The sequence below is a fragment of the Corylus avellana genome, chromosome ca7 (genome assembly GCF_901000735.1).
Source record: "Corylus avellana chromosome ca7, CavTom2PMs-1.0".
NCBI lineage: Eukaryota > Viridiplantae > Streptophyta > Magnoliopsida > Fagales > Betulaceae > Corylus > Corylus avellana.
In genome coordinates, this window is record NC_081547.1 from 8174551 (window position 1) to 8191422 (window position 16872).

General features: G+C 34.3%; 2 protein-coding genes across 2 annotated transcripts; both read right to left on the reverse strand.

Moving 5' to 3' along the window:
* Positions 1–4147: 4147 nt before the first annotated feature.
* On the reverse strand, positions 4148–6201 carry LOC132188718 (stem 28 kDa glycoprotein-like). Its single transcript, XM_059603246.1, has 3 exons — positions 5812–6201; positions 4816–5025; positions 4148–4325 (listed from the first exon to the last, which is right to left on the reverse strand). The coding sequence occupies exons 1-3, from the start codon at positions 6192–6194 to the stop codon at positions 4148–4150; spliced, it is 771 nt and encodes a 256-aa protein (XP_059459229.1). The 5' UTR covers positions 6195–6201.
* Positions 6202–11361: 5160 nt separating this feature from the next.
* LOC132187771 (stem 28 kDa glycoprotein-like) lies at positions 11362–12718 on the reverse strand. Its single transcript, XM_059602195.1, has 3 exons — positions 12275–12718; positions 11967–12176; positions 11362–11743 (listed from the first exon to the last, which is right to left on the reverse strand). Exons 1-3 carry the CDS (start codon positions 12658–12660, stop codon positions 11566–11568), a joined length of 774 nt encoding a protein of 257 aa, XP_059458178.1. The 5' UTR covers positions 12661–12718; the 3' UTR covers positions 11362–11565.
* Positions 12719–16872: the final 4154 nt, after the last annotated feature.

Genomic DNA, 16872 nt, shown 5'->3' on the forward strand with positions numbered 1-16872 from the left:
TGTTGGGTTGGGTTTGGTTTGGGTCGGATTGACTTACAGATCGGTCAACTCAAATTTGGACTATTTAATTAAATTGGTTAAATTCTTTAATCTTGACACAACACGATTTACATAACCCATTTAATAAACATGTTATGTTGAGTTGACCTAAATATAATTCATTTGACCCATTCCAACATGTATATGTTAAAATTATATGAATTTTAGCCTTTTAAGGTTTTGTTTTAGTCCACTAACTTCAAGTTTGATTCGTGTCAAATTCGCCAACAAACAATATAGAGAGATATAAAGATAGAGAAAAAGAAAAAAAAGAGACCATGTTCCAAATTAAAGACTCCATGAGAAAGATTGAGTACCATCTAACCTACTACATGAACACCATGGCAACCAAGGATCCCCTTCAATGCAGACAAGGACAGAGCCACATGGAGGCTAGTATGGGCTGTGACTCTTACAAATTGTTTAAAAAATCTTAATGCATAAGGAAGATTTTGGACTGATTGTTAAATGGCCCCCTACTTGTGTTTTGTTTTCACTTTTGTATTTCAGCGGGAATCTCGCGTTGGTTCCTTTCGTGTAAAAGAATGTAGATTGTAATTTTAGATTTTTTTTTTTGTTAGTGTCGACATGTTACATTGCTAATATATCAATTTTGACACATTTATGAACTTTAATAGATATAGTTTTTGTGATACACATTGTATGATAAATTATTTCATTTCTATTTTAACTTGTGTTTACCATATTTTTAGTTCGGCCCCCATAATAATGATTTTTTTGGCTCCGCCTATATATATATATACACGTCATTAACCGTTAGCGACGTGTCAAAGGGCCGTTACCAAAAAATAAAATTTTTGTAGTGTGTTGTTCAAGAACCTATATATATATATATATATATATATATATATATATATATATATTATCAATTGAGTGCCTAAGAATACATGTGTCTTATTTAAGAATTAATGAACCCAAGCTAGCTAGCGTTATAATGATAGGCGATAACATCATGGTAAAATTAAGCCAATGTGGATCTCAAAGGCAAATTCAAATGCATATATAACTTTCAGAATATGTTCTCAAAGAAACATCATCAATAGGATCTTCCTGATCAACGCCCCCGTCTCTCTCATTTTCAGCTTCATCATCATTTTCACCTTCCCTTTTCCATTTCATCTTTATCCTCTTGGCCCTACACGTTTAAAATGACTCAGCAACATAGAAATCTAATGAACGAGAAGATGGCGAACTGCCCATGGAAAACCCGAGACTGATAAAGTACAAAGCTTGATTCATATCTGCTATATCTTCTCAAAAGGGTTGCTAAGCGATCTTTGAACAAATGAATTAAGCTGGAATTCTTTTACCTGAGCACTGTGTTCAAGCTTACAATCTAGCATCTGCAGGATCTGTCATATAAATATTATACACGCACTGTTTAATTAAAAGAACATCCAAAGACTTCGTGGTGGTTAAGATAGAACTGTCTACAAAGAAACAGTAGACCGATCAAACAGAAAGATGGTGTCATTTCACCATGATGCCGACAAAATGATTTTTAAGAGTTGGTGCACTTCTATTCATAATGAAAAAACTGTTTCTATGTTTTTGATGAGTGCTGTGTTTTAAGTAATTTGTTAATGTATTTGTCTTGAAAACAGAAAACAAAGGCAGACAGGAATATATGGATTGTATTTTTGACACCAAACTCACCCCAAATCCTAATCCTAAAACTAGAAAATTTCAGAACACCCTGAATGTGGATAATATTTTTGAAATCCATGACACTTAATTAGAACCTAATAATTCAACAAACACAATATAAAGTAGTCGAGTACCGACAGGCACCATGTTGGAAGTTGGAACCAATCGGTTGAGTATGGAGATCCCACTTAGGCAGTTGTCCCTTTCTCTGTTTTTTCTCAAAACAACACTTTGAAGAGGCTGCCCTCCATTAATATAACAAACTAACATGCGCATATCAGGATATGAGGCTTGCAAACATGTGAAAAGCAGAACAACGTACGTGGACTCCTCCAAAGCATATTAAAGCAAATAATTAAAAAGAGAGTAGGTATTATTATTATTGTATCTCATAAAAGCTGCTCTGGGTTCGCATCGAACTATTTTTCTGCTTGGCTGCTACTCTTTCAAACCTGGAAATTTCATTGCCTCAGAAAGAAAAAAAAATAAAAAAACCCTGGAAATTAATCACATTGTTGCCAGAATGGTCTCTTAGGCTGTGGTTGCCAAAGGACTAAAACAAAAGTCGCTATTATTCCTTTCAAAATCAACTTCAGTATTTTTACTTTTACATCATATTAATTACTTTCTATTACTATTCAAATAAAAAAATACTACAAAATAATTTTTTTAATTTTAATTTTTTAACTTTTTCATACAAAACATGCATTCATACTTTTTTTCCATATCAACCAAATTTATTATAGTTTAGTGCACTTCATTTTTAAGTCGTTTGGCAAAACACAGCCTACTACTTAAGTAAGAGCAAAAAGGCAACGTAAAATAGCCTCAGACGATGACGTAGACCAAAGTACACGTAGTTTCATGCAATCGATTAAATTGATAATTATGAAACAAAGCAGACGAGCCGGAATAAAACTGGCGTATTAATTTTTTAATTTTCATATTAAATGAAGGCAAATTAGGGACAAAATACTGTTAATAGAAGTTCAAAAATCTGTTGCAGAAATCTTGCTACAGAGAAATTGCGGCAGGATTTTAATTCGACGTTCCCCCTGGCTCAAGAAAAATTGTGATTAGTCATGGGGCATAAACTTCGCTCGAGCGAGTTTGCGATTTTTTTAACTCGGTCAAGCTATTTTTGTAATGTTCTCTTCAAGGTTGTACGTGTCTCTAACTTTTTCACCATAAGGCGGGTGTGATAGACTAATCGTCTCTCAGTTGTCTTATCATTCTTAGAGTTTTTCTATTTAATATGTGCAAATTCAACTTCTGATCACTACGTCATGCTGCATTAGTTGTTATCAAAACCCAATTATTTTCTACTATGGTGCGAAGATGAGCACATGGAAGACACCATGCAATCATTGGCAATGTGTACGAACGAGATCAAATAACATGTGATGATTAGAACTAAAGGTGCATTTGCATCGAATAGAAGATTGGTTTGATCAATTTGATGTGCTCGCTCTCATCAGATAATCTTTTTTGTCCTTGCTAATAGCTAGAATTATGTGGTAAGCATAAATGACAAATAAAATTCTTGAATCTGCTCCTTCACATTAGCACTAATAATAATACAACACACGTCCCCTATATATATATATATATATATATATATATAAAACAATAATTAAAAAAAAAAAAAAGAATTCTAGGTGGTGGTCCAACGACTCCCAAATTGCCTAAAAGAGTAGTCGAAACACTCTCAAGCTTAGGAGTGGTTCGAAATTTTAAAGTCACTTTTCTAAACCTTAGAGATCGAGCTTATTGCAAATCGGTGCTACCACTATATATATATATATACCAATTTTAAATTGGTATATTTTTTTTTTCAAAAAAAAAAAAAGAAATATTTGAAAAGGAATATTTCTAGCTAGCAAGTTCACGTAATATGATTGAAAATGGGGAAAATTATAAAAGCGTCCTGGTGCAAGATAGAGAGATAGGCTCATCATGATCGGGCATGGAAACAAAAAAAGGTAAAAAATTGTAAACCATTAAACGTGTCACATAAGTCAGGAACAACTTGTCTGCTTATTTAAACTCACCAATAAAGTTGAAATAAAATTAAAGCACATAAAAAACAGTTGGTGCTTTCCACTGTATTCACAGAAGTACCAAAGTCACCCCCAGGCCACCCATTGGTTCCTTGGAAGAATGAGGCACATTGACGACATGCAAATGTCAAAACCAGTTCACTTTTTTTTAGGATACGCTTTGATCACTTCAATGGCCACAGTTCCTCCATGAAAAGGGTGGCTGGGTTAAACGTACTGGACCTTCGATCTGGTCCAGTTGAACCAAGGGCAAATGAGGAAATTTATGGAGCATAATTTGTTTTTTTTTTTTTTTTAAAGGGATTTTATTAAACGAAAAATGAAGCACAATGAGCTCTCAGTTGGGCTTTCATTTATTAAAAATAAGAGTTTAATAAGTATCAACTAATGTAGTACATTGGGTCCGGTAATTTGAAGGTCCGATTGCCCGCATTAGCCCCCAAGAGATCGCTCCACTGATCACCAATGTTCCCGATGATTGTATATCCCTTCTTCTCAAGCTTCTTCCTCTCAGCTGATTTGTACACCAGGGATGTATTCCCAGTATATGATGAGCCCCTGCAACCCAAAATGTCATTAGCTCTAATATCACACAAAACAACCCGATTCCACAAAATTTGATTTGATTTTTATAAATTAAATTAAGTTGAAATAATTAATATTTCGAGAATAAGGAATATTGTTCTTGAGTGGCTCAATTGTTGTGGGCGGTGGGTGGGATGCATTTTTCAACTAAGACGGCAGGTTTGAGCATGATGAACCTTGCTGCCTAAATAAAGGTGCCCATCACAGATAATGGCAATGGGGCTGAGTTTGGTCTTACGTACCATATTTGTGATGCACATAAAAAATGTTATATTATAGTATACTCCAACATAATTGAAGGGCACATATTAATAAAATGTAATATTAATATCGTGAATAATGTTATTTAGTAGATTGTTATACGACTATTATTTAACTATGATGATGTGACAGTGAATATTAGCTTGAGAGTCGTATAATGTAACGGTCTATCAAATGGCATTTATTATTGTCGTTAGCTTACTTGAGTATAAGCTTCTCCCAAGTATCGTATCCAACATGCTTTAGATTGGTTGTGGTGACATTTCTTTGGTCTTCTGCTCTTCCTGTTATGAAGACAACCTTAACCTTAAGAGATAACAGCTTTTTGTACAGCTTCAGGCTCTCCGGCAATGCTGGTGCTTTGCCTTTAAGGACCCATTGGTTGAATGACGTAGAATCATAAGGCTCCGCCCTGAAATTTCAATCTGATTAGTTCCGGCAATGAATATTGCGACTTTTAATTAACCATGAATAAGATTAACATTACTAAAAGTGCTTAATATCCTCCCAATGAAAAGAAAAAGAAGTGCTTAATATTAGAAGCAATTCATTTCATGCCCTTTCGGAATTTTTTTTTTCAACTACCTTAATAAAAAAAACTTTAAGAGCTTATCACAAGGTCCCGTGCTAATGAGGCACATGGTTTATTATTGTATTATTGTTAAATAAATCGAGAAATGCTAAATAATATATTTTTATCTTGTAATTGTTCAATAATATTGATGTATCACATACTCCAAACTAATTATTAAATTTTTAATTAAAATATCATGTCTATAACTAAATAAAATTATAATATCGAGCATTACTTCAAATAATTATTACACTCATCTCAATCAGATGTTGCACCATTAATTAATTAATGACAAGCAACTTGTAACCTACTTTCTCACAAGTAGGTTAGAATAGGTGTCTTTACAAGGTTTAGACTCTAGAATAGTCGTTCCATCACATAAATTTGATAAAGTATATAGTAGAACCATCAGAATAATTACGACGACAGAGGCCATAAATTGTTTCATTAAATTGCAGCAAAGAATCGGCACAAAATCAATCTGAGAAAAGTAGCACTGTTCATGCAATTATTGCTTAATAAAATTATAAATTTTTTCGCTTTTATGTGTATTTACTAAATGAAAGTTATTGCTTAATTAAAAAGAAACAAAAATGACAACTATTTTTGTAATAGACTACGTACCCAAATCCATGTTTGGCATAATAAGGCAGATTAGAGAGCGAAGTCTCGTCGACGTCAAAGATCCACACATCCTTGCCGTCGCCGGCGATGCTGAGGCTCCGAGCATAGACTAAAGCCTCCTGAGCAACAACTTTAGAGTCTTGCCGATACTGGTGGCCTAGCATGTAGTGCCCCACGTACCCTTCACACTCTTCTGGGACCGTTGACCACCCAATAATATTGCGAGTTTCGACCCCGAGTCGCCAACTTAGGCATGAGACATCCGGCACCGGGGCACCGTGAGAACCCGATTGTGGCCGGAGAAGGTGAATTTGGTGGGTCGGATCCAGGTCCGACCCTTGGCAGGCTACCACGATTGTGGCGAGAAAGAAGAGTGGCAACATTTTCTAGCTTCCTATGTTTACTGAAGGAGATGGAAAATGACTTTGCTACGTGAAATGCCTATTTGCTGCTTCCATTAAATAGGCTCTACATCTTGTGCAGAAACTTCATTTGTTCTATTCATTTACAATGGTGCCCCTTTTTCAAGTGGGCCGGCAGGTCCATGCCAGTACGTTTAACCCAGACCCTTTTGGTCCAATCAGGACGGAAATTACGGAATCATGTTTTTATTTTTTATTTTTTTGTATAAAGGTTCAGACTTAATTAAGTAAATAAATAAGTATATTAATTAACATATATAGTCTCTCTATATGTGCGAGAGACACATCCCGTGATTAATTTTTTTTTTTTTTTTTTATTTTAAAAATAGACATGTCATATAGAGAACAAAAAATTAAACATTTAATGGGCTCATAATAATATAAAAAAGAGAAAACCTTTTATCAGGACCATTCTGATAACATCCATTTTACAACTCCAATCAATAACCGACATATAAGCAAAAACATAAAAAGTGCATAAAAATCAGTTGGACTAAAATACACTAGATTTTAGGGTGATAAAATCTCTAAAGGGTTAACTTTATACCTCTAGGTTTTAGTTTTGAATCCAAAAACGGGTTTGGGGGCATTAGAAACAAGTTTTGAGGCATAAGAAACGGGTTTTGAAGTAGGTCACGGCTAGATGGGTTTGAGGCATTCACCACCGGCTAGATCCGTGGGTCTTGCCTGGATCTTGCCGACTACGGCTTCTTTTTTTTTTCTCTGATTTGGTGTGATTGTTCTCACTTTTATTTTTTGCATTTTTCTTGAATTGATGATGTGTCACGTAATAATTGGAGGCTGCAAAAAGTGTGTTATCAGGATGGACCTGATAGTAAGGGCTCTCAGAATCCAAATTTGAATCCAATCCGATTTTGACTCCAATTAGAGAAATTTCGATTTAATCATTTCTTTTATTTGATTAAACTTAACTACATCATATCAGTCCTCTATTATGATTAGCTAAGCTTAATATATCATATCTTCTAGGTGTTCTCAAAGTATGCTTTTAAGCTCAAAATCAATAGATTTAATTGCATCTTAATTTAAAACCTAAAAACAATAAAACAACACAAAATTAAACAAATAACAATGCTAAGGAATTAACATATGCGAGTTAAGGAACTTGAATGTATAACATTCAACGCTTATCGCACCCCCAACTTATATATTACTAGTTCTTAGCAATAAAAAATAGGAAATAAAACTGAAAAACAAAAAGATAGTATTTTTATAAGAGTTTTTAGAATTTATAAGATTGCCGAAGTCCCAAAAGGTCCCCGGCCCCTGGACCGTCCAATGGAGGAACTGTGGCCAAAAAGTGAGCAAGTTTTTGACATTTGCATGTCAATGAGCCTTATTCTTCCAGGGAACCAATCAAGAGGCGACTTGATTAATTTGGTACGTATTTCTGTGAATACAGTGTAAGGCACCTCCTTTTGATTTCATATATTTAGGTAAAAAATTTATGTAAGCAGACAAGCTGTTCTTGATTTATGTGACACACACGTTTAATGGCTTACAATTTTTAACCTTTTTGTTTGGCCATATTGATCTGCCGTCTTCATCCCGCAACTCCATTGTCTGGGGCTGGAAATAATTCTCCCCGATCGAGCACTTTCTCATCATGTGTATCGATCATCATGTTTTAGAAGAATATTGTAGGCTCGATAATCCATCACATGCTAACCCCACTATATATATTATATTCCACGTCATAGCTGAATTATTCTCCATATGGACCATATATAATGGGATCGAATTCAACAAAAGCAAGTAATGGCGACGTCAATTATAGATCAACTTTTCCAGCTTTCCCAAGAAAGTTATCGTTTTGAAAATGTAAAGAAATGGATGCAGAATATAAGAAATAGGTATTTAATTGGTAGCTTTTTTGCTTGTTGACTAGTAAAAGATCCTCTAAAGATCGAGATCACCTTGATGGCATAAAAGAAAAGTTATTAATTTGTTTTTATTAGGTATAGGTAATGCCGACGAAGCATGTGGCAATTTTATATAGCAGCATGGAAAACACAAGTTTCCAAGACTCGAATAGAATAATCGATAAGATTGTTACAAAAAAAAAAAAAAAAAAAAAAAAAAAAGGAATAATCAATAAGGAAGAAAAGAGAATTAATTAGGATATGATCAACGTGAAAAACAATTTCATACATGGTTGAATTAATGTTGTAATTAAGTTCAACGGCATAGCATTCACATGTTGAAGGTATCTAATGCTCAATAACCAATGCCATATATGTACAGCCATGTTATATTATTGTCTTTTAATTTTCTATTGTTATTTTTGTATCTTTCCAGCATTAATAATTGCAATACAATTGTAAAGCAACAGGCACACCAGAATTCCATATGCACCATACTTGTATTTATTTATCTTATCCTTTATGTTATCTTTTAGTGTACCTTTTAATATAGAGAGCCCCTATTATTAGGTCCATTCTAATAACAGCCATTTTGCAGCATCTAATTACTATGTGACATATCATCAACTTAAGAAAAATGCAAAAAATAAAAGTGAGAACAATCACACCAAATCAAAGAAAAAAAAAAAAAAAACCGGTAGCCGGAAAGACCCAGGCCAGACCCATGTTCCCACGCCGTGGGTCTTGCTGGACCCACGAGTCTGGCCGGCGGTGAACGCATCAAACCCCACCGGCTGTGACTCGAGTCAAAACCCGTTTTTAATGCCCAAAAACCCGTTTTTAATACTTCAAAACCCTTTTCTAATGCTTCAAAACTAAAACCTAGAGGTGGAAGGTTAACCCTTTAGGAATTTTATCACCCTAAAATCTAGTGTATTTTGGTTCAACTTATTTTTGTGCACTTTTTATGTTTTTGCTTATATATGTGTCGGTTATTGATTGGGGGCTATAAAAGGGGTGTTATTTGGATGGTCCTGATAAAATGTTTCCTCTTTAATATATAATAACAATATGCTTTTTAGCGGAATTCCCAGATGGACCAGATCCTTCTACCTTGGAGACAAAATTAATTTTAGGGTGTCAAATTCATAAAAATACCTAAAATTTAGAAGAAATTTTTAAAATTTTGGAGGGCCCAGTACCCCAAGGCTACGGGAGGTTCCACCTCTGCCTCTGATCGCTTAATTAACAAATCTTTTAACCTTAGATTTTTCAATGAATTTGCTAACTCTTTCCACTCCACCAAAAATTCAGTGAGTCCCTCAAGTAATTAACAAATCTTTTAACCTTAGATTTTTCAATGAATTTGCTAACTCTTTCCACTCCACCAAAAATTCAGTGAGTCCCTCAAGCTTCAAGGACTGTATCTTGGAAATAAATAGCTCACTGCAGCAACATTAACCTAGAATTAGGATCCTTTCAAATCCAAATGAACTGGAGAATATCCAGTTAGTTATAGTGGATCGGTATTTTTGTCATCTCAAAAAGTGAAAAGACAAAAATACACCTCCACTATAAATAACTGTATATTCTCCAGTTCAAAGTTCATTTGAACTAGAGATGATTATGTTCCCGGCCATTACATTAAAGCTTAGGGAAATTGAGTAGTATGGTGAAACTTAATTTGACTGTAATAGCTAGGTTATCTAGTTCGATTCCAGTAAGTTTGGAGAAGTTGATGAAAGCATTGACCCACTTAGATTTGAGCTCTAATGAATTAACCTACCCCTTAATTTTCTCCAAAGGGGCATAGATGGTGGTAAAAAAAATTTATAAGTGATTGATGTGATATAAAGTAAATAGAAGTTTGAAATTTTTTGTATGGAAAAATAATAAATATTTGTAGTGGATTATTTGTTTGAATAAAAATAAAAAATAACAAAAAGTAATTGGTCGATGTGCAAAAAAAGCAAACAAATGTTGGAGAGATATTTTTTTCAAAAAAATTGAGACTTATGCAAAATTGATTGCTAAACACACCCTAGAGCTCTTTGCTTTGTTGCCCTGCTGGCTGTCACATATGCCAGGATAAAATGTTTTGTCTTGATATGTTAAATTGCCATTAAATGATATCCATCTGTCAATATCTGTCAATATCTGTCAATATACGGTCCCAAATTTGGCTATGTCCTATGTACTAATTGGGTTGAACTATATATTTGTGTTGCTCTCTTGCTTGCGATAGCTATGTATGTAATGTTTGAATCCTTTTTTTTTTTTTTTTTTTTTTGAGAAAAATTACACTTTACTTTCTAAAGTTTCAAGTTATTTTTAATTTAATCTTCAATGTTTCAGAACTTGGAATGTATCCCATCAAAGTTTTAAAAATTTTCAATATAGCCCGTCTGTTAACAATTTATGTTTTCTCTAACAGAAATAATAAAAAAAATACTAAATTGGTCTTACAAATTTATTTTTTATTTTTATTTTTAAAATTGGGGTTGTCTGACCACCACTCCATTTGGCTAAATTGGGGGTGGCCGACTACCCCAAGTGGCTAAATGAGGGTGGTTTCCACCACCCCAAAACGGCTGGATTGGGGGTGGTGAGCCCATCGGGGGTAGCCGACCACCCCAAGGGGCCAAATGGGGGTGGTCGAAGCCACCCCCAATTGGCCACCCCCACGACCCATGGGGGGTGGCCGACCACCCCCAATTTATATATTTATTTATTTTTTAAAATTTTGGTTTGACTTGAGGGTATTTTTGAAATTTGTTAAAATATATGGGGATTGTTTTGAAAATTTAAGACAAAAAAAAATACACGTGACATGACTAATTTTCAGTCAAATTGGACGGAAATGGTTAACAGATGAGTCACACAGAAAATTTTTGAAACTTTAATTGGGTGCTTTACAATTTTTGAAACATTGGAGGTTAAATTGAAAATGGCCTGAAACTTTAGGGAGGTAAAGTGTAATTTGTTGTTGTTGTTATATTTTAAAGTAATGATATTTTATCTTGTTAGAAGAAAACCTAATGGACATTTCATGTGGGGTTTGGGTCACTTTCGTGACGTTTCTGTCGAGTGTGTACGCATCATAGATTAAAAATGTGTAAATATCTCTTAAATTTGATTACCCTTTCCATATTCCCCCAATCCATTAAACATATTTTACGTCTATTAGTTCTACTTTATAGCGAAAATAAACCTTGGAAACTTGATTAAGAAAAAAACACAAAGAAAAAGCAAAATCAGATCAACCATAAAACTTCAACAAATTCATAATTAAAGCATAATTAAACAAGGACATCCAGAAGACTAAGAAGACTGACTCCTCACAGAAACACTCATTATTGAAGGGTACATAAATGATACAGCCCATCCAAGATTTACATATGATTAGCTCCCGACCGACCGATTCAATCAAAAGATCACAAGCGCAACGTTCAACTAATGTAGTACATTGGATCCGGCACTTTAAATGTCTGATTGCCGACATGTGTCCCCAACAAATCGCTCCATTGATCTCCCATGTTGCCAAGGATCCTGTAACCTTGAGCTTCGAGCTCCTTTCTTTTCTTTGATTTATACACTACTGCTGTGGTACCCGATTCAGAGGTTTGCCTGCCACCAAAAATCATCATGCATGAAAAGGGTTAAATCAAGACAAGAAAGATAGAGAATATGGTTGCTTTCTATTAATATAATATAGTCAAGGATTTTTCAGTTACCATACACACAGACTAGATCGATGTAGAGTTCTTTTGAGCAATTTTTACTATAATTTAGAAAAAAAATTTAAATTTTTATTGAGATAATTTACAAGAGAGAGATCAGAGATGCTTACTTGAGTATAAGCTTCTCCCAAGTCAGGTAACCGACATTTTTCAAGTTCTTTTCTGTAATTGCTCTCAAAGTTGCAGTCTTTCCTGATATAAACACAATCTTAAACCCAAGATTTACTAATTTTTTGTAGAGAAAAAGAACCGCAGGCACTGCTGGTGCTGCGCCTTTCTTTTCCCATTCTTCGAAGGATGTATCGTTGTACTCCTTTGCCCTGAAATTAATAAAGATTGAGAACTATATATAATCAGAAAAAGATACAAATTAATCATAATTATTAATAATTGCATGCTCAGAAAAAAAAAAAAATACCCAAATGCATTTTCAGGTTGAGCATAATAAGGGAGATTAGAGAGAGCAGTCTCATCAATGTCAAAAACCCAAACATTCTTGCCATCCTTGGGGAGGCTGAGGCTCTTCGCATATTGGTAAGCGGCATAAGCCACAGCATTGCAATCCTTACGGTACTGGTGGCCGAGCATGTAGTGTCCAACATAGTTTTCACAGGCTTCGGGAACCAAGTCCCATCCACGGATGTTGTTTGTTTCCACGGCCAGACGCCAACTCAGGCAGGAAACACCCGGGATGCGGTGGCCGGCGGCGCCGGAATGCGGTTTAAGGAGGTGGATTTGGTGCGAAATTCCCTGGGATGTTGCTAGGAGGGTGGCAAGGAGGAAGAATGATACAACTAGTTTCATGGTTGTGATAGCTAGCTAGGGTTATAATTGGTAAACAACTATCACTTGAATGATCGTGATGGACTTACTGGCTCTTTAAATAAGCTCTAACTCGTCAAACTGACCTTACCTCGGAGTTAATTTACTCAAACGCCATCTCATCAGAAAATATATATTTTAAATTCTTGATTGGCACCCACCTAGCTAGGTGTTATCAAAGTTACCTTTTTTTTGGCCTTTTGCAGCTGCTCAGATTACTATTTATGGCTGATTGTGAATGAATCTAGCTAGCACATGTTTCTCGTTTCACCATCAAAGTTACTCGTACGTTGTCTTTCCCATTCAATAAATTTACCATAAAATAAAAAAAAATAAAAACTTTTGTCACGTGGTAGTGTAGGACCACCACCTTACAATTAATTAGACCCATGCGGGCTAGCAAGCCGAATGAGGAAGATAGATCAGGCTTGCTTTGCCACAAATCATTTTTGTCTTTTTCTTATGGTGGGGTACGTAGTTTGTACGTTGCAGGCATGCATACAGTAGAACGAAGTAGCTTGTCCTCAACCCATCCATATTGCTCTCGGCGGGCCCTCGAGCTTATCTGTTCTTTTAGGGTTAACGTATCATAAGATCGATTCAACCCATATCATAAGAACAGATAAGATCTCATCTGTTCTTTTAGGGTCCATATTGCTCTCGGCGGCCTTCCACTAGTAGCTCATATTAATATTAGTGGAAGGCCAAGTAGATGAGAGCAGAGAGCGGGAGTCACGGAGTAGTATAATACGGGATATTTTAAAAATTTTCAAAATACGTTCGTACAATTAGGGTTTAATGTTTTTCTTATATATATATATATATATATATATATATGTTATGATGTAACCCTGAATCATTAAGAGAAAAATACAGTCGCCTCTTTGTGGACATAAACACATTGCCAAACCACGTTAAACTCTTTCTCTTTTTAATTTTATATTGTTTATATATCAGTATTGTACAGGGTAACAACAGGAAAATTAATAAACTTAAATATAATAAAAAAGTGATAAGAATAATTGATGCTTCTCAGTTCTCAACACCAAAGCAATGGAGTCACACAAATTGCTAGAGAAGTCTCATGATCTCATGGAAATTTAGAGAAATTCTCAATAATTCATTGACAATTACCTTAATAGTTCACATACACCAGCCATAGAGCTGCTTATTGGATAAGATAAACATACGGGGAATCAAAATAGACAAGATGATAAACTTAGACAACATATATAGATGAGAAATAACTAAGTAATATATCCTAAAACTCCAATTCTGCAGACATTAGTTTGCGACTGCTGTCGACTTATTATTGTAAGGCACATCTCATAATTAGCTCCCGACCTTTTCAATCGAACGACCAATGTTCAACTAATGTAGAACATTGGATCCGGCACTTTAAATATCCGATTGCCGACATGCGCCCCCAGCAAGTCGCTCCATTGATCTCCCATGTTGCCGACGATCCTTTAACCTTGAGCTTCGAGCTCCGTTCTTTTCTTTGATTTGTACACTACTGCTGTGGTACCCTTTTCAGATGTTTGCCTGCCATAAACAAATTATCATGAAACGGTTAAAACAAAAACATAAAGTGACGTGTATATATATATATATATATTGGTTGCTTTGTTACGGCATCTTTACATGAAGAAAGTAAATCAAGATAACAAAAGAGAAATCAATGAATTAACCTAGCTGCCTAGAACCTAGCTAGAGAAAAAGGAAAACTAATTAACCTAGCTACGCACCTAGAATAAGTTAACACTTACATCCACTTATCTTTGTTTCACTTGAAATCTGAAAATTAGCTTCATCTATCTCAAAAGTATAAATAATAGATATTGTATTATATTTGCTGTAAAATTTTAGAGTGCAATAATTTACATATAATTTCGAAGAATTCATTTACTAAAAACACATAATTTAAAAAAACTTGGGTGGCCGGCAACAACCACAAGCACACATGCTTATAGTTCCGCATCTGGCCCCTCCCCTTTTCCCATTGTTTTGAATATTATATATATGGCTAATATATTTATATATAGTTTATATTTTTTTATTAAAATATTTATATATTTAACGTTAAAATTTTATATATATATACAGCTTAATAATTAATTAGTTTGGTATATATATTATCAAAACTAGACTTATTATTATTATTATTTTTTTAAATGTCGAAACGAAGTTGAAAATACACGAGAGATGTCCTGCATGCTGACCGATGCTTACTTGAGTATAAGCTTCTCCCAAGTCAGGTAACAAACATTTTTCATGTTCTTCTCTGTAATTGCTCTCAAACTTTCAGACTTTCCTGATATAAGAACAATCTTAAACCCAAGATGTTGTAATTGTTTGTAGAGATAAAGAACAGCAGGCTCTGCTGGCCGGTGCTATGCCTTTCTTTTCCCACTCTTAGAAGGATGTTTCGTTGTACTCCTTTGCCCTGAAATTAATAAAGATTGAGAACTATAATCAGAAGAAGACACATTAATCATAATTAATAATTGCATGCTCAGAAAAAACAATAAAAATACCCAAATGCATTTTCAGGTCGAGCATAATAAGGGAGATTAGAAAATTCAGGGCACCTCGCCATCCCCAAATTGGCCAGATGGGGGTGGCTCGGCCACCCCCAAGCCACCCCATGGCCAAAGGGGTAGAAAAGTAGCCACAACCATTTTTTTAAAAATATATATATATATATATAATTTTTTAATCTTTTTAATTTTTTTTAAATTAATTATATGACACGTGAGAATTTTTGATTGGTGCTGACATGGCGTTTTGTTGAGTTTTAGATAGAATTTTAACAGAAGTGCTATCTCCGTTTTTATGAAAACCACAAGTACCTCATGTGATAAAAATGAAACCCTAATGGAAAAAATAAATAAATAAATAAAGGGTTTAAATCATAGGGGGCAAAAGAGTATTTAACCCATCTTTTTATTAAAAATTGTGAAGAATATTTTCATAATGATCCCTTAAAAAGTGGGAAAAGTTTTGGGAAAAAGAGAAAACATGTGTGAGAGAAATAATAAAAAATAAAATTGATCACTTGAAAAGTGCTGCTACATGTAGCTTTTTTTTTTTTTGGGCTAATCCAATCAAATATCCATTTTGCATTTTTTTTAGCTGGTCAATGTGGGTTTCTGAAATCTGATTAGTCATTTTAGATAAAAGTACAATTTGGCTCCTCCATTGGGAATGCTGTACTTTGTAAAAACGTGTAGCTAAAATAAAAAAATGAAATTTTTTTAGTTAAACTGAAAAGCAAATTTATTGAATTGAATGTAAATGCTTTAAATGAATCTACAACAAGAGGTATCAAGAAAAATGAATTAGAATCATTTCCATTTCATTTGAACGGGATAATATCCAGTTAGTTATAATAATATAACTAACTAGAGTTCATTTGAACTGGAGAGAATTATGTTCCAAGAAAAAGGCGATGCGCGTAAAACATTATCTCTCCCTTCCTCTTGAATACCATAGTGTTACATATTTTAAAGGCCTTAAATAAGCTTGTTTGGAACATGAGATGCTCCACACAAAAAAAAAAAAAAAAATAATAAAAAAAAAAAAATTCATATGCTGTGAATGAAAGTTTCCACTTACCACTACAGAAAGAAATTGGTCTTTAGCAATGATATTTCATTATTTTGTCATTGCTAAAAGTCCAAAACTGATCGCTAATGCCTTTTAGCAACGATCAATGCTTCGTCGTTGTTGATCATTAGTGGCAGCAATAGAGTCAACACTAATTATGACCTATTAGCAACGACAAAAGCTTCAAAACTCGAAACAAGATATTGCCGCTGATGATAAGTCATCTATCTGATAAATTCATATTCCTTATAATGTTTAGGGTCGTAGCTCATAAATTCAAAACTCAAAACAAGATAACGTCGCTGATAATAATTTAAGTTGCTAATAAACCTTATCAATGACGATGATAATATTTAGGGTCATCGCTAATAGCTTTAGAACTCAAAACGATAAGTCTTCATTGCTAAGTAGTTATCAGTAATGACATTAAGGCCCCGTTTGGTTCGTTGATTAGAACCTTGGATTAGACTAGCTAATACTAGGTATAGTTAGTCCTTTGTTTGGTAACACTCTATTCCTGGGAATAGTGTATTCTCATGGGATTATTAATCCTATACACACATGATTAGCTAAGCCACTCAAAAA

Bases quoted from the DNA above. Each gene is read 5' to 3' on its own strand.
- LOC132187771 (XM_059602195.1), bottom strand. From the start codon at position 12,660: ATGAAACTAGTTGTATCATTCTTCCTCCTTGCCACCCTCCTAGCAACA. The intron at 12,177-12,274 runs GTATTTTTTTTT...TATTAATTTCAG, and splicing joins CAACCTGAAAATGCATTTGG to GGCAAAGGAGTACAACGATA. The intron at 11,744-11,966 runs GTAAGCATCTCT...TTTTGGTGGCAG, and splicing joins TGGGAGAAGCTTATACTCAA to GCAAACCTCTGAATCGGGTA.
- LOC132188718 (XM_059603246.1), bottom strand. From the start codon at position 6,194: ATGTTGCCACTCTTCTTTCTCGCCACAATCGTGGTAGCCTGCCAAGGG. The intron at 5,026-5,811 runs GTACGTAGTCTA...TTGAAATTTCAG, and splicing joins TATGCCAAACATGGATTTGG to GGCGGAGCCTTATGATTCTA. The intron at 4,326-4,815 runs GTAAGCTAACGA...TTTGGGTTGCAG, and splicing joins TGGGAGAAGCTTATACTCAA to GGGCTCATCATATACTGGGA.